A 25,299-nucleotide genomic window follows, 5' to 3' on the forward strand; every position below is an offset into this window, starting at 1 on the left:
GAATTTTTTTTGCCATACTTACTATACAGGACTTTTATAAATTTTAGCCATTCTAATAGGTGTGTTACAGTATCTTGTGGTTTTAATTTGTGTTTTCTCAGTGACCAGGGATGCTGAGCATCTTTTCATATTGTTAATTGGCCGTGTATCTTTGAATTTCTGTTTAGATCTTTTGCCCCTTTTTTTCAATTGGGTTATTTCAGTCATTGAGTTTTAATACTTCTAGATAAAAATCCCTTATCAAATCTATGATTTGCAAATATTTTTTCCCAGTCTGTGTCTTACTCTCTTAACATTGTCTTTCAGAGAGCAGAAATTCTAAATTTTGACAAAATCTAATTTATGAATTATTTTTTCTTTTTCTTTTTTTTTTTTTTTTTTTTTTTTTTTGAGATGGAGTCTTGCACTGTTGCCCAGACTGGAATGCAATGGCACGATCTTGACTCACCTCCTGGGTTCAAGTGATTCTTCCACCTCAGTCTCCCAAGTAGCTGAGACTACAGGAACCCACCACCATACTCAGCTAATTTTTGTATTTTTAGTAGAGATGGGGTTTCACTGTGTTGGCCAGGGTGGTCTTGAACTACTGACCTCAGGTGATCCACCTGCCTCGGCCTCCCAAAGTGTTGGGATTACAGGTGTGAGCCACTGTACCCAGCTGAATTTTTTTTTATGGGTCATATTTTTATGTCATCGTTAAAAACTTTTTGCATAACACAAGGTTATTAATATTTTTTCCCGTAAGTTTTATAGAACCCTTAACGGTACTTCTTACATTTAGGCTTATGAACCACTTTCAGTTAATTTTTATATATGTTGTGAAGTATGGATCAAGGTGGTATTTTGACACATGAATGTCTCAATTCTTCTAGTCTAGCACCATTTGTTCAAAGACTATTTTTTTTCCTCTACTAAATTGCTTTTTGAGCTTTGTCAAAAATCAATTGACCATGTATATATCTATAGATATATAAGCAAACAGGGAGAGGCAATGGAGGTTCAGCCAGGGCCTCCAGAGGCAGCAGGGACCTCCTTGCCTCAGGCCTTGTGCCACACCATTGAACTGTGACACATACTAGGAGGATAGAAATGAACAAGGCTGACCTTGATGAGCTGTACACAAAGTGGCATAGAAAACATAGGCTGGGTGCAGCAGCTCATGCCTGTAATCCCAGCTTTGGGAGGCCGAGGCAAGCAGATCACTTGAGTCCAGGAGTTTGAGACCATCCTGGCCAACATGGCAAAACCATGTCTCTACTAAAAATACAAGAATTAGCTGGGCATAGGGGCACACGGCTATAATCCCAGCTACTCGGGAGGCTGAGGCAGGAGAATTGCTTGAACCCAGGAGGTGAAGGTTACAGTGAGCTGAAATCATGCCACTGCACCCCAGCCTGGCCAACAGTGAGACCCCATCTCAAAAATACAAAAACAGGCTGGACGTGCTGCATGCCAGTAATCCCAGCACATTGGGAGGCCGAGGCAGTTGGATCATGAGGTCAAGAGTTTGAGACCATCCTGGCCAACATGGTGAAACCCTGTCTCTACTAAAAATACAAAAATTAGCCGGGCATCGTGGTACATGCCTGTAAGCTCAGCTACTGAGGCTGAGGCAGGAGAATCAATCACTTGAACCCAGGAGGCATAGGTTGCAGTGAGCCAAGGTCATGCCACTGTATTCCAGCGTGGGTGACAGAGCGAGACTTCATCTCAAAAAACAAAGATTTTTTTAAAGCCGTATTTTGTCATTTTCAAGATTCCAGTCTTGTACATCTTTTACCAGATGTATCCCCAGTTGTTTTATAATCGTCAACAGTATTGTAAATAGTGTTTTAAAGTTTCAGTTTCCAGTTGTTTGTTGCTATATAAAAACACAACTAATTTTTTTTTTGTTAATAATGTGTCCTCCAGTTTTGCTGAATTCACTTATTTGTCCCAATAGCTTTTCATAGATTGCATCAGATTTTCTACATAATTATTTTGTCTGGGAATAAAGATGTATTTACTCCTTTTCGAATATGGATTCCCTTCTTTTTTGTGCCTTATTGCACTGGTTAGAACTTCATTACTAATAGAGTGTTGAACAAAAGTGTACCAATACGGTCTTATGGGGAAAGTAGGCAGCCTTTTGCCATTAAGTATGATGCTAGCATTAGAATTTTCCTAAATGCTCTTTATCAGGTGAGGAAGTTTATTCCTAGTTTGCTAAGAATATTTATCAGGGATCAGTGTTGAATTTTATCAAGTGCATTTTCTGCATATTTCAAGGTTATTATATGGCTCCTCTTTGGTCTGTTAATGTGGTGAATTTGTTGATTTTTCAAATGTTGAATTAGTTTTGCATTCCTGGAAGAAACATATTTAGTCATGCTATGTTCTTTTTATATATTGTTAGGTTCAGTCTGCTAAAATTTTGTTAATACTTTCATCCAGTTGGGCATGATGGCTCACACCTGTAATCCCAGCACTTTGGGTGGCCAAGGCGGGTGGATTACCTGAGGTCAGGAGTTCGAGACCAGCCTGGTGAAACCTGTACTAAAATTACTAAAATTCAACGTGGTGAAACCTGTACTAAAATTACAAAAATTAGCTGCATATGATGGCACACGCCGGTAATCCTAGCTACTCAGGAGGCTAAGGCACAAGAATAGCTTGAACCCAGGAGGCAGAAATCACAGTGTGCCAAGATCTCACTGCTGGACTCTAGCCTAGACAGCTGAGTGAGACTCTGTCTCAAAAAAAAAAAAAAAAAAAAAAAAAAAAAAAAAAAAAAAGTTGTATTCTATATTCATTATATTATTCTGTAGTTTTCTTCTGATGGCTTTATCTGGTTTGGGAAACAAAGTAATGCTGACCTAATAGAATGAGTTTGGAAACTGTTACATTCTGTTCAATATTCTAGAAAAGTTAGTATAAAGTCTATAGTATTTCCTAAGTAGAATTCCCCAATAAAACAATTTGAGCCTAGAGTTTCATTTGTGGGAAGATCTTTAACAAATTCAGTTTCTATTGAAACTAAATTCAGTAAAGAATTATTGTTATCTTTTTTTATGAGTGACATTTGGTTCTATATCTCTGAATGAATTTGTCCATTTCATCCAAGTTGTCAAATTTAATGTCATAAGGTTGTTGATAATCTTTTTAATATCCATGGAATCTGCAGCAATGTTACTGCTTTCTCTCTCCCCCCACCAACCACCGCCACCAAGTCAAAGTGTGCTCTGTGTCCCAGGCTGGAGTGCAGTGGCATGATCTCAGCTCACTGCAACCTCTGCCTCCTGGCTTCAATCAATTTTCCTGCCTTAGCCTCCCAAGTAGCTGGGACTACAGGCACATGCCACCACACCCATTTAATTTTTGTATTTTTAGTAGAGATGGAGTTTCATTACGTTGGCCAGATTGGTCTCAAACTCCTGACCTCAGGTGATCTGCCTACCTCGGCCTCTCAGACTGCTGAGATTACAGGTGTGAGCCACCACGCCTGGACTTGTTACTTATTTTATTTATGATACTAGGATATTTGTGTCTTCTCTCTCTTTTTCTATCTCTGATTTGAGGTTTATCAGTTTCATGGTTCTCAAAAAACCAACATTGTTTTCATTTTTTTCCCTTTTTTCTGTTTTTAATTTTGTTTATTTTCACTTGGAGCTTTGAGTATAGATTATCTGATAAGAATTTTTTTCTTTAGAAATCTGAAGACAATACATTTGTCAGTCTTGCTGTTCAGAAGCCCACTGATATTTTGATCCCCTTCTCTTTTTATGTAGCATAGTGTCAAAGCTTTTACTACCAGTGTTGGCAGAGTTCTGAATTGTTTAATGATGCATGTTGGTTTAAAAAAAATTTTAAGTTGTTAATCTGAGCTAATTATGGTCTCTTTAAATATGGATGCTCCGTTTTGGTCTTGGGAGGTTTTTTTTTTCTTTCGTTTATGAAAGTAACTTTGTTCCCGTCTGTTTTCTGTTTCTTGAATATCTCTTAATTGGATTATGGATCTTCTAGATTAAACTCTTATTTTTTTCTTTCTTTTTGCCTAGCTTTTTGTCTCATGTATACCCACACACACGCTTTTTGAAAGATTTTCTTGACTTTATCATTCATTCATTGAATTTGTTTTGCCATTTTTGTTTTTAAATTCCAAGTTCTATCTTGTTCTCTGATAGTATCCTGTTCTTAACATCTCTGAAGAAGTTGGGGTTTTTCTGCATTTCTTCTGCTTTCTATAGATGCATTTTTCCTGGAGATTTGTTTTGGTCTTTCATAATCTTAGAGGCCTTTTTCAAATGATCAGTGATCCCTGCCTGTCTGCTCATACTGAATGGTCAGGTACTAAGCAACGGATTGGACTGTGTACCTGAGCAGAGCTTGTTGACTGCTGAGCTGCACTGTGGTGATTGGTTGCTTTTTAATATCTTTCCTTTGGTGTTCTGCAGTTTTACTATGATCTGCTTAGATGTGGATATATTTTTGTTGTGCTTGATTTACATTATAGTTTTATCTGTGAGTTCATGTTCTCTCTTTTTCTTTTTTCCTTTGTTTTGTTTTGTTTTGTTTTTTTTCCGTGAGGGAAGGTCTCACTCTTGCTCAGGCTGGAATGCAGTGGCACACTCAGCTCACTGCAGACTCAACCTCCTGAGCTCAAGTGACCTCTCATCTCAAGCCTCCTGAGTAGGTGGGACCACAGGCACATACCACCACAGCCACCTAATTTGTTGTTTCTTTTTTGTTTTTGTAGAGGCAGTGTCTCACTTTGTGGCTCAGGCTGGTCTCAAACTCCTGGCGTCAAGCAAGAGTTTGAGACCAGCCTGAGCCACAAAGTGGTCTCCCAAAGTTCTGGGAGTATAGACATGAGCCACTGTATCTGGCCTAATTGATGTTCTCATTTCTGCAGAATTCTTAGCCAGTATCTAATTCAACATTGCCTTCTCCATTCTCCATAATCGTTCCTTTAGAATTCGTACTAGACTTGTTTTGGATCTTTATATTCTGTTCTCTTATTTTAACATCTTATTTTCCAGTTTTGTATTTTTCTTCGCTGCATTTTGAGTGTTTATCATGTATCTTCCATTTCCTGATTCTCTTTAGCCATGTCTAATAAGTTGGTGTGCGTTTGTTTTATATACTTGCTTATTTTTCAATAGTATTTTTACTTCTTCTTAAACAACTCGTAATGGTTATTTTATGTTTTGTCTCTGTCAATTCCAATGCCCAAAGTATTAGGGATTCTTAATCACGTTCTGCTGATGCTTGCTTATAGTGGATTGCTTATTATGTGTTTACTATTTGATTGTACCCTCATACTTGATAAAATTTGTGGGAATGCTGAAAAGCCTGAGCGATAGGTGACTTATTCCCTGATCTAATTTCGGCTTGCTTCTGCTAGGTATCAAAGGGCACTGGTAGCCTGGAACCACTTTAATTTCTCAGCCTGGGAATTCCCTGACCATAGAAGGGAGGGAAATTTTCAACCTCAGACTTATTCATGAGAGCAGGCCTGTGATTACAAAATCCTAGAGAAGCCTCTTCACCCAGAGCACGGACCTGAAATGTTCCCTTGTAGGTCTTTTGCATGTAAGTAGGTTCTTTCTCACTCACCCGTTCAGTGAAGTCGCAGTCCCTTTTAGGGGTTTTGGTCTAACATAGGAGTTTCCAGTTAAGCGCCCTCATAGTAAATAAAAGGTATGTTTAACATAGGGCAAATCAATTATAGTTTACATATTAATATTTAGTTCACTAGTATTCTATCGTAATGTATAAAAAAATACTTAGATAAGTCATAGTGTTTGCAAGGGGAATAAAAGTACAAAAAAAAAAAAAAAAGAGACTTTAGAAAACCGCATTCCCTAAGTGGAATAAAGCTTACCAGCTGCTGTGCCTTAAATTCGGAGAATGTCAAAATAGTCCTTCCTATAAGACTTAGGATGGTCAGAGGCCTTAGGCTGGGTGCATCTAGGGGCTTATTCCCCTTGTGTTGTGCAGTTGATCATTTTCTGTGTGTGCTAGGACCATGGAAAACATGAGAGAACATTTCTCTAAAGAAGTCCTAAAAGATACACTGGAGAAGACTGCATATTGTATATTCTGCTTTAATCATCGTAATGTTCATAAGCATATTAAAGTCTCCAGAAGACCTTGACATGAGGAAAATTTCCCAAACATCTTTGACCGTGGTACTTTTTTTAAAAAATGCTGATAGCCTGTAACTATTGAAAACAAAATATCTGTAATCATTGACCTCCTGAAATTTCAAGACTACATTCCCTGAAAATAGAGTCAGAATAAGATATTCTGGGTTGACATTTAAGGGTCAATAAACTTACATTAGCTGCTAACCAAGCTGGCTATATATTAATAGAAGACAAGCCTCTATGAAAACTTATGATTGTAAAAGTCACCGGGCCAGGTGGCTCATGCCTGTAATCCCAGCACTTTGAGAGGCTGAGGCGAGCAGATCACCTGAGTTTGGGAGTTCAAGACCAGCCTAGCCTCATAGAAGTGTGGAGGATTCCATTTTAATACAAACCTCTAGCTTTTCACTATATAATAAAAATGATCAGGTGGGACATGGTGGCTGACACCCATAATCTGAACCCTTTGGGAGGTTAGGGTGGGCAGATTGAGACCAGGAATTAAAAACCAGCCTGGGCAACATGGCAAAACCCTATGCCTACAAAATACACATAAAAATTTTTCTAGCACGGTGGCACTTGCCTGTAGTCCCAGCTACTCAGGAGGCCAAAGTGGGAGGATCATCTGTACCCAGGAGGTTGAGGTTACAGTGAACCAAGATTGTGCCACTGCACTCCAGCCTGGGTGACAGAGCAAGACTCTGTGTCAAAAAATTTTAAAAAATAAAGAAATGAAAATAAAATGGTTATTTCTCAGGGCTACATTTTCATTTGTCAAATCTCAGTTACCAGAATTTTTGCTAAGGTCTTTTAGGGGGTGTATATGAGTGCTATGTCATGTGTCACTGGTTTCTCTACTTCAAAGACTGAACATTCTTCACGATCTGAAAGGAAAAGAAGAGATTCTTTCGGGATGTTTGACGGTTATGACAGCTGCAGTGAGGACACAAGCAGCAGCTCCAGCTCTGAAGAGAGTGAGGAAGAAGTCGCTCCTTTACCTTCTAATCTCCCGATTATCAAAAACAATGGGCAAGTCTACACGTACCCAGATGGTAAATCTGGCATGGGTGAGTATTTATAACCTTCACCTGTTATACAGCTTTATGTTTAAGGGTGTGTTTTCATTTAATTTCTTCTGTCATTTCCCCATAGTAAGGGGCAGTTTGAAGAGATAGAGCCTGACGTTTATAGTTGGAGATAAGATCATTGAGTTGGTGTTTAACTCTTTATTTTGCCTACCTCCTGGTAGAAAGCAAATACAACAAAATAAAAAACAAAAGGCCAGTGAGTAACTTCATGTGAACATGAATTCAGTAATTAAATAAGAAATGCTAGTGTAACAAAGTGCCAGTGCATAGGATCATAGGCTTATAGAGTCAAAAGAGACATTCAGGGTTGGGCTCCCTCCTCTATATTACTTTCTTCTAATTTCTGTTTTAACATTACCGGTGATTGGGGTATTCTCTGACTCGGTAAGGAATTTCTTTCTGCCTAAAACCTGGCTTGAAAAAGGAAACGAAAAAGGAAGCAGTTTCATTTCTTAGTATCTCAAATTACTAGAATAGTCTCTTTCTAAACCAAAATTTCTTTCCTCCAACTTTTATCTTTTGGTCTTGGTTTTGCCTTTTTAACTTTGCTTCTGGGAGTCTGGAAAGTTTCACTTTTTGTTTAAACCCGCACAGAATAATTCTAATCCTTTTTCTAATGACATCTCTTTTTTTCCACAGTAGAACGCTTCGTTCTAGTTTATCTCTAAGGCTTGCCAAGGAGCCATAGTTGCTTCAGCCATTTTTCTCATGGTGGGCCACAGTGATTTAATTCCTCAATATCCTGGTCACTGTGTTCTGGGGATACTTCAGATTATGTGGTAGTAAGGTAACAGTTCATCCTGATTTGCCTGGAACTGTCCTGGTTTTACTATCCAGAAAATGTGAGACCCAAACAAATAGTTGGTCACCCTGTGTGAGGGCAGAAGATTGTTCAACCTTTAGCTCCCTTTTTCAAGATACTGTTTCCAGTGTGCCACCAAAATTGCTTTAGTTTTCTTGAAAATAATAATGAACTTATAAATAACTGATGTCCTTTGACCTTTACCACATAAACTAAACCAATTTAAATCAGTCTTACTGCAGTTAACTTTTTAAACTCAAGGTGTAGGACTTTGGACCTCTCTGTATAACCTTTTTCTTGCTTTCAGTCTTAGGATTTTTTTTTTTTTTTTTTTTTTTTTTTTTTTGGAGACAGTCTCACTCTGTTGCCCAGGCTGGAGTATAGTGGTGCAATCTTGACTCACTGCAGCCTCCGCCTCCTCGGTTCAAGCAGTTCTCCTGACTCAGTCTCCCGAGTAGCGGGACTACAGACCTGCATCACCATGCCTGATGCCTGGCATATTTTTGTTTTATAGTAAAGATGGGATTTCACCATGTTGGCCAGGCTAGTCACAAACTCCTGACCTCAAGTGATCTACCTGCCTCAGCCTCCCAAAGTGCTGGGATTACAGGGGTGAGCCATCATACCAGGCCTAGAAATATTTATTTATTTATTTAGAAACAGTCTTGCTCTGTTACCCAGGCTGGGGTACAGTGGCAAGATCTCAGCTCAGTGCAGTCTCTGCCTCCCAAACTCAGGTGATCCTCTCCCCTCAGCCTCCCAATTAGCAGGTCCTATAGGCACATTCTACCACACGTGGCTAATTTTTGTATTTTTTTCAGAGATGCACAGTTTTCAGTATATTGCCCAGGCTGGTCTCAAACTCCTGAGCTCAAGCGATCTGCCTGCCTTGGCCTCCCAAAGTGCTGGGATTACAGGCATGAGCCACTGCACCCAGCCTAGTCTTAGAAATTGTTGATAGCTAATTCTGTCATCTAATATTGAATACTGTGTCATCTAATCTTCCAGTTTTATATCATTTACAGTTTTGATAATTCTGCCCTATTGGTCCTAGTCTAGTCTTTTGGTTAAGAAGATGAACAGCATAGGGGCTGATAGAGAGTCCTGCTGACCATATCAAAAAACTTTATTTATCAGGGCTTACTGGGGGTGGTTATCCTACCAGTTAAAACCTACCTGGTGTCTTCTTCTTTAGCTGAAATTTCTCAATTCTGTTGTCAAGGCTACATGAGATTTTGTCAAATGTGTTAACTTGTGTTAGTGTATATTCTTGCCGTGGTTTGATTATAACATAGCAGTCTAGTAATCCTATCATAAAAGGGAATGATGTTTATTGAAGCTTTGTGTGTGCTAGCATCTGTTTTAAATACTGGAGATATGCAGATGTATGACACAGAATAAGCTCCATGTCCTCATGGAACGTGGATCCTGCCTGTGGGAATTCTAGTTTGACATGTGTCATTCTTGGCAAAGATTTGCTGTTTCCTTGGGATCACCACTTTTCTATCTAGGTGGTCAGGAACCTTCTTTAACAATCTGTTCTAGAATTTTTGCAACAGAAAACTGTTCAATTTTTTCTCCCAGTAGATACCCTTTGTTCACCTGCAATCTTCTAGCATTTTATCTTTTTTCCAAGATTTCTCATAGATTTGTAAGTATAGTTGTCCCTTGGTATCCATGGGGGATTGGTTCCAAGACCTCCCTCAGATACCAAAATTCACAAATGTTCCAGGTTTCTTAAAGAAAATGTATCTGCATATAAGTTGAGTACATCCTTCTATATACTTTAAATCATGTCTAGATTAATTATTATACCTAATACAATATAAATGCCATGCAAATAATTGTTAATACTATACTGTTTAGAGAATAGTAAGAAAAAAACGGTCTGTGTTATGTTCAGTACAGACACAGTTTTTTTTTCCCAAATATTTTCAGTCCGCTTTTGGTTGAATCCACAGGTCTAAAAAACCCATGGAAGCACAGAGCCAACTGTACCCGTTACACTACAGGCCTCTCCAGTTTACCTGTTTGGGTGGAGACTTTTAACTCACTAAAGCAGTGATTTGCTATGTTACTTGTTGTTTATCTTTTTCGAACTTTAATTCTTGTGAACCTTGTCTAATTTTACCTTTCAGATTATTATCTATTATGCAATAGTAGTCAGGAGTTCTGCTGTTTCCCACGATCACTGGTTAGTAATAGAGCACCTACTTCAAACTTTTTTTTTGAGACAGGATCTCTTTCTGTTGTCCAGGCTAGAGTGCAGTGGTGCAATCATAGCTTACTGTGACCCTGAACTTCTGGACTTAAGCAATCCTCCCACCTCAGCCTCCGGAATAGCTGAGACTACAGGTGTATGCCACCATGCCCGGCTCTTTTTTACATTTATTTTTATTTTTTGAAGAGACTGGATCTTGCTGTCTTGCCCAGGCTAGTCTCATACTCCCGGCCTCAAGCAGTTCTCCTGCCTCGGCCTCCCAGAGTTATGCAATTACCGACATGAGTCACTGTACCTGGCCCCTACCTCAAACTTCGAACCCATTACTTTCTTCTTGTCCCCTAAACATAACTTGAAGGAATCCTCATATTGCTCTTGGCATTTTTCTGAATATTACCCCTTTTTAGGTTTCAGCCTTTGCAGTATTTTAAAGACCTGTGTTTTACTTTGTTTTTAATCTTCAGTGGTGTGGCACTTGCCGTCTTTCATGTGTAATCATTTCAAAAGCTGGAATTCATTGTATATGAAAATGCCTGGCACATGGTAAGCACTAAGGAAATGATAGTTGAATCCAGCGTAGCTGTTTGTCCTGTTTCTGTTGACCCTTTGTAAAGCCTTTCAGACCTCAAGCTACTATCAGACCTTCTAGAACCCATCACCATGGCACGACGCCACTGTTCTCTCTGCCTCCTCTGTGCAGGCCTCTTTATCATTTGCATAGGAGGTAGAAGAAATGTTCAAGGCATATTCTTCAATTAAAACTTTCAGATGGGCCGGGCGCGGTGGCTCAAGCCTGTAATCCCAGCACTTTGGGAGGCCGAGGCGGGTGGATCACGAGGTCAAGAGATCGAGACCATCCTGGTCAACATGGTGAAACTCCGTCTCTACTAAAAATACAAAAAATTAGCTGGGCATGGTGGCACGTGCCTGTAATCCCAGCTACTCGGGAGGCTGAGGCAGGAGAATTGCCTGAGCCCAGGAGGCGGAGGTTGCGGTGAGCCGAGATCGCACCATTGCACTCCAGCCTGGGTAACAAGAGCGAAACTCCGTCTCAAAAAAAAAAAAAAAAAAAACTTTCAGTTGGTTGGAGAAATTATTAAACTGTTAGATGAAGATTGATTTTATTATGTGATCATAACTCCAGTGTTTTTATTTTAATTAGCTACCTGTGAGATGTGTGGGATGGTTGGCGTCCGAGATGCTTTTTACTCTAAAACAAAGCGTTTCTGTAGCGTTTCATGTTCCAGAAGTTACTCGTCAAACTCCAAGAAGGCAAGCATTTTGGCCAGACTTCAGGTAACGGTACAGAAACCTTCATGTTTATATCCGTTATTTCTATGGCTTTTGCCATTTATCTGCCATTTGACTGTGATTCACTGCACTCCACCTCTGCCCACTTAGTCAGATGTCATTTTATACCAACATCTTTAGGAACATGTGAGCCCCAAAGTTTATTCAGCCTATAACACTGAAGAACTATTTTAACTGAATAAGGCAATAAGGCATACTATCCAAAATAAACTATTATTTGCATAGGTTAATTTAAATATCCTTTTTCCAAATAAGTATAAACACTTTTTTATACACAGAAATTGAAACCATTTTCCTGTTTCCCCTTGTTTCCTTTGGTTTCCTTTCCTTCTACATCGTGGTAGACTCTTTCAGTATTTGAGGGGAAATAATTTAATCTCTGGTTTTATTTTCTCATCATTCTCGCTTTGTACTTTTTAGTACAATCCATTTGCTACCTTGACCAAATGTATTTGGTTAATCCAACTAACCTTTTTGACAACACTCATGGTATGGAAAGAAAATCGTCTTGCTTTAAATGTTTATCAGTGCCTACAAAATGACTGGAAACTTGACCATTTGACTAAGTTCTTACTATTGTATCATGTAAACAACTTTTTAAAGGCATTAACTTAACTAATTTTTGCAATCTTTTTATTGGATGATCACAGTCTTCTTCTCATTTAATTTATTATTGTGATCATTATGTAGCACTAAAAGGGTTATTTAAATCCTCCAAATTAAGGAAATACATCACTTAGATGTATTTCTATATTTCAGATAGACAGTACCTAAAGATCCTGAGCAGTGGTCTGTACCCAAATGGATGGCAGTTTGTCACACTGTGAATTTGGCCCATGATCATTTTGTCATTGATCTTTTGCGTTAGCACTAAAGGTATAAACCTCAGTCACTTGCTCTTTGAACATTAAATTATCTTCTCTTACCATATAAATAGCAATGCTTGGCAACCTGCATGAGTAAATAACCACTGGTTCTATCTACTATAAGAAGGAATCAAGTATCCACCACAGCCTGTATTTTAACATCTTGTGGGATATAATTTTTTATTAACATATTAATTTGCATATTGCTGTTGTAGTCTATGCCAGCTCTGCTACCCATAGTAGATACCTACATTGTAGCAGAACTCCAGAAAAAATTTCTCATGTTAAAATTCTTGTATGTTTCCTCTGCTTTAATAATTTTCTAAACCCTCAATGTTTACTTAAGCAGAATGAGTAGTATGCAGTCCAGTTAAATTGTGGTGTTGAGGGGATGAAAAAGAATCCTATTTACTTAACTCTTCTTGTTTTAGGGTAAGCCTCCAACAAAGAAAGCAAAAGTTCTTCAGAAACAGCCTTTAGTTGCTAAGCTAGCCGCATATGCTCAGTATCAAGCTACCTTGCAAAATCAAGCAAAGACAAAAGCAGGTAATATTGGTGAATCTGACAGAGGTGAAATATTTGACATTAATTGATTTACTTTTTTTTTTTTTTTTTTTTTTTTGAGACAGAGTGTCGCTCTTGTTACCCAGGCTGGAGTGCAATGGCACGATCTCGGCTCACCGCAACCTCCGCCTCCTGGGTTCAAGCAATTCTCCTGCCTCAGCCTCCTGAGTAGCTGGGACTACAGGCACGCGCCACCATGCCCAGCTAATTTTTTGTATTTTTAGTAGAGACGGGGTTTCACCACGTTGACCAGGATGGTCTCGATCTCTCGACCTCGTGATCCAACCGCCTCGGCCTCCCAAAGTGCTGGAATTACAGGCTTGAGCCACCGCGCCCGGCGATTTAGTTTTAATTAATGACATTATAATTTTGAATTCTGTTTGTTTAACTAAGCTGTTTCTATGTCCTGTTAGCACATTACGGTTCTAAGCTTCCTAATGGTGGTTTTGATTTTAATAAGTTACTCTAGAAGATAATAGTTGCATGTATAAGTTCAAGTGCTTTTGGCAATCTCCTTAATGTTTTTTGGTTTTTTGGCGTTTTTTAAATTTTTCTTTTCTTTTTTTTTACTTTTTTATGCCACAAGATCTTCAATCCTCAATGTTTTTATTTGGTTTATTGCTTATTTTTCATGTACTGATTCTCTGTGCTGTGAATAATAGGTAGCATTGTGAAGATACTAGGGAAAGAAATAGGATATTCAACAGGCTTCAAAGGGATTGAGGGAAGAAGAGTAGTGAGAAAAAGAGATTAAGGGAAGGACCATTTCTAATAGAAGATTTTTATTTATTTTATTTATTTTTTTTTTTTTTTCTGGAGACAGAACCTTGCTCTGTTACCCAGGCTGGAGTCCAGTGGTGTCATCTTGGCTCACTGTAACCTCTGCCTTATGGGTTCAAGCAATTCTCATGCCTCAGCCTCCCGAATAGCTGAGACTACATGTGCACGCCACCACACTCGGTTAATTTTTGTATTTTTAGTAGACAGAGTTTCACCATATTGGCCAGGCTGGTCTAGAACTCCTGACCTCAGGTGATCCACCTGCCTCAGCCTCCCAGCGTGCTGGGATTACAGGCATGAGCCACTGTGCCCAGACTAACAGATTCTTTTTTTTTTTTTGAGATGGAGTCTCACTCTGTCCCCAAGGCTGGCGTGCAGTGGCATGATCTCAGCTCACTGCAACCTCCACTTCCTTGGTTCAAGGCATTCTCCTGCCTCAGTCTCCCAAGTAGCTGGGACTACAGGCAGGCGCCACCATACCCAGCTAATTTTTGTATTTTTAGTAGAGATGGGGTTTTACCATGTTGGCCAGGCTGGTCTCAAACTCCTGACTTCAAAGGATCCACTCCACCTCGGCCTCCTAGAGTGCTGGGATTACAGGCGTTAGCCACAGCGCCCAGCCAGAAGATTCTTAACAGAAGTACAAAAGCAAGGAAATAAGTAGAAAGTGAGGCAATTAAAGTGATGTGGGGTAGTTACCTCACTGAGGTACATGGCAAGAACTGAATGGAAATAAAAACACAAAAGCAGCCGTAACGGTGTTTGTCATTCTAGACACTTCTCTCAACTGCTCTTTGCTCCCCTTAACTGAAGAGCTTGTGATCATGTCTCATGTATAGAACAGTTAAAGAAACTCCTGTTTGTTTGCAAATATGATATAACTAAAGCTATTGAGAGAAGTTATTTGATCTTTACATGAAGAAAATGTTCTTTACCTGGGATAAGTTAATTTTATGTCCTTGCACACATTTTAACAATGATAACCTTCTTATAAATAAAAAAATTGAGAATCGTAATATATGTAAATTTGTTTTATTTCAGCAGTCTCAATGGAAGGTTTCAGCTGGGGTAACTACATTAATAGCAATAGCTTTATAGCAGCTCCAGTTACCTGTTTTAAACATGTAAGTACAGAATTTATCACCTTATTTTGAAGTACTGAGTCGTTGTTTAAATCTGAAGGTACAATAACACCTAAGTGTCTTATCCTTAGAAGGTGTTTTGTTTTTATACCTTGTAATTGAAATGCTTCTTTTGTTATTATACTTAATAATAAGTAAAAAGAACTCGTATAAGTTTTGTAAGTACAAGTTTCCTATAAAGAAATTGCAGTTTGAAGTTATTTTAAACAAGGAGAAGTACTAGTCTCATCTAATTTTCTTTTATATTTATTTATTTATTTAATTTTTTTTTAAAGATAGGATCTTGCTGTGTTGCCCGGGCTGGTGTCAAACTTCTGACATCAAGCAGTCCTCTCACCTTGGCCTCCCAAAATGCTGGTATTATAGGTATGAGCCACCACACCCAGCCAGTCAGATTTTCATACCAAGTTGAACTGCTAGTTTTGGCTGGGCATAGTGGCTTACACTGTATTCCTAGCAACTTGGGAGAATGAAGCAGGAAGATTACTTGAGGCCAGGAGTTCAAGACCATCCTGGGCTACATAGTGAGACCTCTTTTCTACTAAAAATAAAAGTAAATGAAATTGCTAGTATTGGATATAAAAAATAGTGCATATTGACAATGTCATATGATTTGACCTAACAGAAACCATTCATTATGTATGTTACTTAAATCTGCAATTTGATCTGATAATTCAGAAGAGGAAGGATCTTTTTTCTAGTTTTTTCTAGTTTTTTTTTTCTCCAAATGTTGAGTTATAAAAACAAGGAACTATTAGTAACATAGTATTGTGAGCTGAAATATGTGTTGTGTGTGTGTATATATATATATACATATCATGAGAAACCCTTTAAAAGATACTCTTTTCAGCAAGTGGATTGTTACAGAGCATTTGAAATAATTTATAATTAGTTTAAAATCTATCTGATAACAAGTTCTTTTCTTTAGATTGTTTTATTCCTTTATTTGATTACTTCTCTCCAATACTATTTTTAACCAGACTACAACTTTAATTAATACTTAAAGAGCCTATCTGCTGCTCTCCATGTCTAAGAAGAAAAGAGAATTTAGAAAATAGATGAAATTTTGTTTGCACTTAACATTTTGTTAATTTAGAGCTTTAGGCCAGGTGCAGTGGCTCATGCCTGTAATCCCAGCACTTGGGGAGGCCGAGGCAGGCAGATCACCTGAGGTCAGGAGTTCAAGAACAGCCTTGGCAATGTGGTGAAACCCCATTTTTACTAAACATACAAAGATTAGTTGGGCGTGATGGCAGGTGCCTGTACTCCCAGCTACTCGAGAGGCTGAAGCACGAGAATCACTTGAACCTGGGAGGCAGAGGTTGTAGTGAGCTGAGATCGCACCATTGCACTCCAGCCTGGGAAATAGAACGAGACTTAGTATCAAAAATAATAATAATAAAGTAGGGCTTTATTTTTAGATAACAGCATTGAACAAAGCTGAGCTTAGATTTCTGTTGTAGAAATCTTAAGTGACTTTTCACTCATTCATGGCCAGTAAAGGATTTTGGTCAAAGTCAAGCATGTAAATTTGCTAATTCTCATTCTTGAAAGTACAGTGAAGCCCTTAGTCAGTGACATGTTGCCTTAATAGAATCTTATTTCCATGTAAAGTAGGTGATTTATTTTGCTGTAATGTTGATAATAGTGTCACATTTGTGAGAGATATTCCATACACAGCAACAGCAGCTTTAAAGAGACATCTTTAAAAGGAAAATCGTTAACCCTCTTCTCTTGGGATATTGCTTTCCTGGTACTTAGAAGCTCAGAATTATCAGTTACAGTAACTCTTTCATCTCAGATTCCTAGAACATTTGTCTGTTGTCTCCTTCTGGATTGCTTTTCTCTCTCTTTGTATCTGTTTGTATATTATAAACCACCTCGAACTATTTTCTGTAGGTAGTCAGGGTATTAAAAAGAATAGTATTTCAATCCCGGAAGCATAATATTTTATTGTCTTTCCAAATATTTGAATTGTTATACTATATTAAAGTTCTTTATGAGGAAATCTCTAGAGTAATAATGAACTTGATTGACTTTGTTCAACTCTGCCTTTTTTAAGATTGAACTATTCTGTCATATGGAATTGAGCAGCTAACCTTACTGCATGATCAATGATAAGAATGTGGAGCCTCTGCTTTGGCACTCAGAAGTGAGCCATCTGTTTCTCAGTTACATGGACCCAGTGCCTTCCTGTTGCATTTACTTCTCTTTACTGCCTTCTCCTTATCAAACAGGAAAAACCTGTATTAATAATTCCTTAGTATGTTTTTGTTCAGAATTTGCTCTCTAACCTTAACCAGCATATTCATTTGAAGCCATTTGGCTAAGGGAGCCAGACCTCATGCTGCACTAGATTTTGTCCTTTAGAGTTGACTCTTCCTGGTTGTCCCCTCTGAGACAGTTTTCTGGGTCTCTAAGGGAAGTTAGTAGCTTTGGCTTTAGAAAACCTATTGTCAGGAGCTATGGGGAGCACAAGATTCTGCCTTGTATCATCAAAGTCTTCTAAAACTTGGCACTTGCTCTGAAGCTGGTTCATTAGTCAGGAAGGGCCTCCTTGTTCCAGACTCTGCACCTGCCTTCTCTTCTACTTGAGCACAAGTTGGGAGCCTTTCCTGTTTGTAGGGGATTCTTTTTCAAACATAATTTACGAAAGAACACCCAGCGTGTAACGTGGAAGCAGAGCTGTCGTGATTGAGTGACAGCCCTGGCTTCTTTAACTTAACCCAACCTCCTCTTCCAGAATAAGGATCCCAGATAAACATTTTCTGTTTTCTAGCACTTAGATATTATTGTGATTAGTTCTAAAATCATAGAATAGAATTTCAGGAATATAATTCTTCTTTCCATGGTCTGTCTTTAAGCTTCTGAGAATGAACTTTCTACAGAATAGATCATAGGTCTATATCCTTTTTGATAATTCCTGTAACTCTGTGTAGTGGCTTATACTCAGTCACTCAATTACACAATATTTGACAATTTTTTTTGATAATCAGCAATGGAAATCAAGCCCCAGTTGTCACTTAATATATCTCAAAAAAATAAAATAAAATAATGTCTCATGTCTAATGGAAATAAAACTATTTTTTTCCATTAGTTTTATTTCTAATGGAAATAAAACAAATCTCATGTCTTATTGATGCTGTCTTTACTAAGATCAGAAATGCTGAAACCATCCTGTTTTCTCAAATACAGTTGTAGTTTGTACCAAAAAAAGTCCCCTGTATACATAAATGCAGAAACTTTTCAGCTGAGTTTATCATACTTTTTCTCTTTTTTTGTTTTTTGTTTTGAGATGGAATCTTGCTCTGTTGCCCAGGCTGAAGTGCAGTGGTGCGATCCTGACTCACAGTCTTCTGTGTTCAAGCGATTCTCCTGCCTCAGTCTCCCGAGTAGCTAGAACTACAAACGTGCCACCACATCCAGCCAAGAGACGGAGTTTCTCCATGCTGGCCAGGCTTGTCTTGAACTCCTTACCTCAGTCGATCCACCCACCTTGTCCTCCCAAAGTGCTGGGATTATAGGCTTATAGGCACCAGCCATCTGGCCCAGCCGCCTTTCAAATTACTAGCCAGAGCTTCCTCTCTTTTTACATATGCATAGCATTATCTCAGCCTTAATCTTACTTCTGCCCCAGGCATCCCATTTTCCTTTTTGTCCTCTCCTTGGACTCCCCATCAGTCTGCTGCCACCACCCAAAAGATAGATTCTGGTATCGAGTCAAAAGGTGAGCAGAGGTTGGGCACTGTGGTTCACGCCTATAATCCCAGCACTTTGGGAGGCCAAGGTAGGCAGATGACCTGATGGTCAGGAGTAGAGACCAGCCTGGCCGACACGGTGAAACCCCGTCTCTACTAAAAATACCAAAATTAGGCTTGGTCATACGTACCTGTAATCCCAGCTACTTGGAGGTTGAGGCAGGAGAATGGCTTGAAACCAGGAGGCGGAGGTTGCAGTGAGCTGAGATCTTGCCACTTTGCTCCAGCCTTGGTGACAGGGCAAGACTGTCTCAAAAAAAAAAAAAAATGACCAGGCATGGTGGCTCATGCCTGTAATCCCAGCACTTTGGGAGGCCAAGGTGGGCAGATCACCTGAGATTGGGAGTTCGAGACCAGCCTGATGAACATGCAGAAATCCCGTCTCTACTAAAAATACAAAATGAGCTGGGCATTTTGGCACATGAATCACTTGAACCCAGGAGGAGAAGTTTGCAATGAGCCGGGACCGTGCCATTACACTCCAGTCTGGGTGACAAGAGTGGAAAAAACTTCATCTCAAAAAAAAAACAAAAAAGATGGCTGGGCACGGTGGCTCATGCCTGTAATCCCAACACTTTGGGAGACTGAGGTGGTAGGATCACAAGGTTAGGAGTGCGAGACCAGCCTGACCAACACGGTGAAACCCCGTCTTAAATAAATAAAATTTAAAAAAAAAAAAAAAAAAAAAAAAGGTGAGTGGACTTTGTGGAGAATATAGGAACAGGTTTTTTTTTCTTTTTCTACTTTCCAACAATTCTAGTAAATAGTATTTAGGAACTCTGATTTCTTTCTACTTAAATTTCTGTAATGTTTTTTCCCATTTTTGGCCAAATAATATTTCATCATTCTCTGCTAGATGTACTTTAGTAATCATATGCCTATTAGTCTGAAGGCATTTTAACAGTGGCTTTTTGTACGTTTGCCATCTCATTGGGATAAATATTCCTTCTTGGTTACCTAATGTGACTTCAGATCTTGTCTCTGCCCACTTACAGATTAACATTCAAGATGGTATGGTTATCTGTGATTGGCAGCTCTGCAGAGGGAAATCTCTATCTCTGCCATAAAGCGTCCTCTGTGCAGTGCATTAGCCCTCTGAGAGTCTGAATACTAGCCAGCTGAGCCATTGGACTATCTGGGAATGATCTTGAAGTACAGGAAATAAGACTTCCCACCCAGTTATTTACTTAACAGTCAGGTGGAGGTTGTCATACATTTGTGTTGGGGACCCCTCAGCATTTGGATTTGGCCATGTCCTGCAGGTCCTGATGACAGCTTACCTTGCAGGGAAGGAGAGTCGCTCCCAGATAGCCCTCACGAGTGGCCCTGGAGCAGGAAGTGGTGGAGCAGATCTTCCTTGTTTGGGAGGAGCCTGAGGTGGACCTCGCGTCCTGAGTCTGGAAGGTAAATTTGTTGTTACCTGTAAATTATGGTTCTGCTAGTTCATGCTGTGCCAATCCAGACTTTCAGAGGTATCCCTCCTGCCAGCAAAAGACAGATGACTTGGATGAAGATGGCTGTCAAGCCCTGGGTCATTTAGTCTTCTACACTTAAGAATATTCATTTTAAACAAAAGGGCAGACAAATCTATGAAATTACCGTATTGTTTCAACACATTGAGCACATACAATGCTATGACCATGGTGCTCTTTCTTGTTGATGTTTTTGTTTCTTCATTTTTTTCTTAGAATAAACCATATGGATTGGTTTAAGAGGGCCTAGCAGAACCGCAACCTTACAGGCAAGAACAAATGTCACTTTCTGCTACTTTCTCCTATACCAATCCAGACTGTAGGGACCAAAACATCATATCCTCCACCAAAGTGAACATTATTTTTTAAGCAAGCATATTGACATTTTGTTTTCTTTAATAAAATATGATTAAAATTTTTCTCCCAGCAAATGTTAAGGCTTTAAAGAATTGAAAGTCACTATGACAGATTGTCACATTTAGCTCAAAAGGGAGTCCTGTATGCCAAACTCACTTAGCAGTGTGCCAACCTGACAACCAACTCATTAGCACAAGCATGCCTCTTTCTTCTCAATGAAAAATAAACCCAATTCACAGATTTGGTAACCAAAGAGGGATGGATGCTGTACTGCATTCATTTAACTGCATCTATCTGCTGTAATTGGTACATCCTCACAGAAATGAATACATGCCTTTTGTGTTAATATATGTTAGCTTAATCTATGTTACCTGTCTTCCTTCTAGTTTCTCCTTTTATGATCGTATCTGCTGGCAATAGGGATGGCCCTACAGTCTAGAATGAGATAGGGGAAAGATAGCAGAACCTGAAGAGTCCAGTCCTAAAGTTAAAAAAAAGGAAGAAGTAGTCACAATGAATATATTGTTTTTTGCACAACTTGGAGAGATAATTATTTATACCCTTCCAGAACTGTAAATAGTTGAGATGGTCCATATCGCCAAGTTACTAAGGTATACTCATTGCTTACTACTTAAACCTGTAGCCATTAATTGATTCTGTCTTTGGTTTCTAGACTTATTCAACTTTAGTATTTGACATTCTCTTCCTCTCCTTCAGAAATTCCAGAAACTCTTGAGAGGGTAGGGGTTTAATGTTGTTTTAGGCCAATCCTCCTGTTGGGTTAGCATCCACCAAAGTAGGAGGGTCCTTGCATGGAGGACATTTGCCCAGTGTTCACATTGGCTAGTTCATGTAACTCCTAGATATCTTTGTTCATCTTTGAGCCTTGAGGCTATTTTGGTTTTTCCTGATTTGTTCATACTACTATCAAGTCTTTTATAACCTCACATAATCCTTTTCTTTATGATCAAGGTTTTAAATTTAATGAGGAACTGATTGTCCAGAGCAACACAAACTGTTTAGTATTGTCAGCATTTATATTCTTAAATTTGCTTATTTGACTTAATTTACCATTGCATAAGTTCCAAGTAATTGTGAATTGCCTTGAGTTTTAAAGGTTAAAATGTAATGGAAACTGTACTTTGGGAACATCTGTTAGATTTCGGAAAATCCCTTCATGATGCTCATTTAATTGCTTTTCTGAGTCCCCGTCTTAACCATTTGCTGTGGGAAGCTAGTGATTACCAGTTCTAACATTGGAAGTTTTCTCTTTACAGTAATTTCTGCATGAGAAATTTTGAAATAATAATTTAAATAGTTTACCATGGTACTCATCTCCAGAACTCTTCAACTCCACCTTCTTAATGACTATTCAGTGCTTTTCCCTCATGTCCATCGTCATGGACTAGATTTATATTCTGTGAATTTAACTTAAATTAAAAATAAAAATAATCTAGTTTCATTTCTCTTATTCATGTTGTTGGAAACCACGTTGCTGACTGGAATTGTTTTTCTTTCTGCTCTTCGGCCACATCTTTTAAAATTAGAAATTAGGGTAAGAGAATTCATTCAGTACATATTAAAAATAATAAATTTCTTAAATCAGCTTAATCCTATGAAATCTGCTGTCAAGTTTGTAATTCTGCTCTTAGAAAAATTGCTGCTTAAATCTTGTATTAGGACAGTATCGAATTTTGAAGTCAGCATGGACCTAGTCTAATATATGTGAATTCTCTCTTGTTTGTCCCTGACACAGGCTTTTTCCGGATAGAATTCTATGAAACAAATTAAATAAATATGAATTAAAATGACATTTTTAGTTTAACATTCCTATTATTGATGGTAATGCTTAATTTTCATTCCTATGTTTTAGGCTTTCTGTTAATAAGACAATAATTTAATGATGTTTATATGACAGGCACCTATGGGGACCTGCTGGGGTGATATCTCAGAAAATGTGAGAGTAGAAGTTCCCAATACAGACTGCAGCCTACCTACCAAAGTCTTCTGGATTGCTGGAATTGTAAAATTAGCAGGTGAAAAGCATGAATAATCATTTAGTAATCCTTGTAACCTTTTGTAAAAAAGCATGTTTATAAATTTTGCAAGTATTGCCAAATAAAAATATGATATAGGGCAGGGGTTGGCAAATTGTTTACTGTGAAACGCCAAACAAATATTTTCAACTTTGCAGGCCATATGATCTCTATCACAGCCGCTCATCTCTATCATCATAGCATGAAAGCATCCTTAGCAATACATAAACAAATGGACTTAACTGTGTTCCAGTAGAACTTTATTTACAGAAAATTTGAATTTCATTTTATTGTTATGTATCATGAATTGTTACCTATTCAGCCATTAAAAATGTAAAAATCATTCTTAGATCACAGCCATAAAAATAATCCAACAACAGACCCAGATATATGGGTCATAATGTATATGTTACTTTGAAAAGTAACAAAAGTTAAGGTACTAAAAAAAGTAATAAGAGCTGGCCACGGTGGCTCATGCCTGTAATCGCAGCTCTTAGTGGGGCAGAGGCAGGAGGATAGTTGAGCCTAGGAGTTCAAGACCCACCTGGGCAATGTAGCGAGACCCATTCTCCATATTAAAAAAGTCTTAAGAACCTTAATACCAAATTTATACAAGTATTGACAAATATGTATCTTGGGTTCTTCCTTTCTCTTTATTCCCACTGCCTCTGCCATACCAAGCCCTTTACTGCTCATGAAATAAACATGTTAGGTATCTACTATGATAGGCAATGTGGACAAAGGATGGGGTCCAGAAGACTTGTATTTTTTCCAGCATGCTCACATCTGCCAAATGTTGAATACTACAACCATTAATATGGTAAGATACTCAGTGACTACTGTAGTAGGGCGGTATAAAGGAGAGGCAGGCCGCCACTCAGAAGAAAAGTTATCTTCAATTACTACTGTGACAGATACCTAACTCCTATTCTCTCTAGTCTCATTTCCGGCATTCGCCTCAAAACACTCTGCAGACTGCTCTACTGTGTACTGCTAATTGACTTAATTAACCTAAAAATTAGTTTGTTTTTCTGTTCAAGTATTTTTAATGGCTTTTTTAAAGGATCAAGATGGCCAGTTTTTATGGCTATTGATGAGTTGCACCGTATACCATGTGCCAGGTGTATTGTTGTTCTCCAGCATAAATGATCCGTTGTAATGAGGCCAATCTCCCTGTCTCCTTCATACAGCACGTTTTTGTCACCTCTTGCAAGAGTGTCCCATCTCTATACTTAAATGTATTATCCAGGTCAATTCCCCATCTTTTTCTTATAACATTTTTCCAGCTGTATAAGCATTCACTAAATGCTTATTCTCTACACTATAATTTAAAACAACAGCATATTATTTTTGTCCTGGGTGTTTAAGTTAGTTACATTTAAATAGCTCCTAAGATCAGTGCATTTACTATCCAAAAGTTACTTCAGCCTTTCATCTCTGATTTTACATTTCTTGTTTATCTAATTGCATCATGTTAACTTCTTTAATTTAAGCCACTTTAATCCCATTGTAGAAGTAAGCCTAATGTTAATCAGAAGCTAGCGTTCAGCAGTAATTAGCAAACTCATGAATTGTTCTGTGAAATTACTGAATTTTAAAACTGAAGGTTTAATGCTATAAATTTTCACAAACATGAAAATGCTGACTGAACTTGGCTCCTAACATGCAATACACATATATTGGCCCTTTTCTGTTTCATTAAAGACCTTAAATTAAATCTGAATCTTTTATCATCAGAAAGTTTATAAAATTATAAATAGGATATATTACTTATTTTTTGTGCTTTCCAAGAACAAGGCTTCCTGTTAGCCTAGGACATACAGTTTTTAACTCCTTTTACATGATTTTCTTTGTGTTTATTAAACTTTTTACCTGGCATATTCAAATCTTATTTCTAAATACATAGGACAGAAAAATATAGATTCTTAAAGTAGCCACATTCAAATTACCCAGGAGTAATTGTCCACCTAAGCTGCTGGATAAAACAATTTCTTTGAAATATACTTCAAGGTCAGACACAGTGACTCATGCCTGGAATCCTAGCACTTTGGGAGACCAAGGCGAGCAGATCACCTGAGATTGAGAGTTCAAGACCAGCCTGGCCAACATGGTAAAACCCTGTCTCTACAAAATACAAACATTAGCTGGGCATGGTGGCACATACCTGTAATCCCAGCTACTTAGAGGCTGAGGCAGGAGAATCACTTGAACCCAGGAGGTAGAGGTGAACCAAGCCAAGATCATACCACTACACTCCAACCTGAGCAATAGAGCAAGACCCTGTCTCCATAAATTCATATATGTAATTATATATAATATAAATAAATAATACATGTTTATATGTTTTTATCTTATATACCTATTACATAATATATATGTTATATATGTAATTATATATATGCCTGTAATCACAGCTACTCAGGAAGGTGAGGTAAGAGAATCGCTTGAACCAAGGAGGTCAAGGTTATAGTGAGGCAAGATCATGCCTCTACACTCCATCCTAGGCAACAGAGCAAGACTCCATCTTAAGAAAGAAAAGAAAAAGAAATCATGGGTACAATTGAAATACATTCAAGGATGCCATGCTCTGAAAACAGTTGAACTAACTGCACTGAACAAATGCTTCTCAAAGTTTGGTCCCTAGACCAGCAGCAAGAGCATCACCTGAGGACTTGTTAAAAAGGCATATTCTCAGTTCCACCCAAGATCTACAAAATCAGAATCACTGGAGTGGGACCCAGCCATCTGTCTGTTAACAAACCCTTCAGGTGATT

The 25,299-nt window shown here is 38.4% G+C and overlaps 1 protein-coding gene across 17 annotated transcripts in view; it reads left to right on the plus strand.

Annotated features, from left to right (window-relative positions):
* MBTD1 (mbt domain containing 1) overlaps positions 1-25,299 on the plus strand; it is a 77,602-nt gene that overhangs the window by 24,240 nt on the left and 28,063 nt on the right. For 9 of the 17 annotated variants that reach the window (XM_074388568.1, XM_039476543.2, XM_074388575.1 and 6 more), the window contains 5 exons: positions 6,994-7,195; positions 11,402-11,541; positions 12,848-12,962; positions 14,802-14,884; positions 22,408-22,525. In XM_074388568.1, coding sequence (XP_074244669.1) covers positions 6,994-7,195; positions 11,402-11,541; positions 12,848-12,962; positions 14,802-14,884; positions 22,408-22,525 — 658 coding nt within the window. Of the gene's footprint in view, positions 1-4,790; positions 5,572-6,993; positions 7,196-11,401; positions 12,963-14,801; positions 14,885-22,407; positions 22,526-25,299 lie in introns of those variants that run through there. The other 8 variants (XM_074388570.1, XM_039476544.2, XM_074388578.1 and 5 more) reach the window with 6 other exon arrangements.

The sequence above is a fragment of the Saimiri boliviensis genome, chromosome 17 (genome assembly GCF_048565385.1).
Source record: "Saimiri boliviensis isolate mSaiBol1 chromosome 17, mSaiBol1.pri, whole genome shotgun sequence".
NCBI lineage: Eukaryota > Metazoa > Chordata > Mammalia > Primates > Cebidae > Saimiri > Saimiri boliviensis.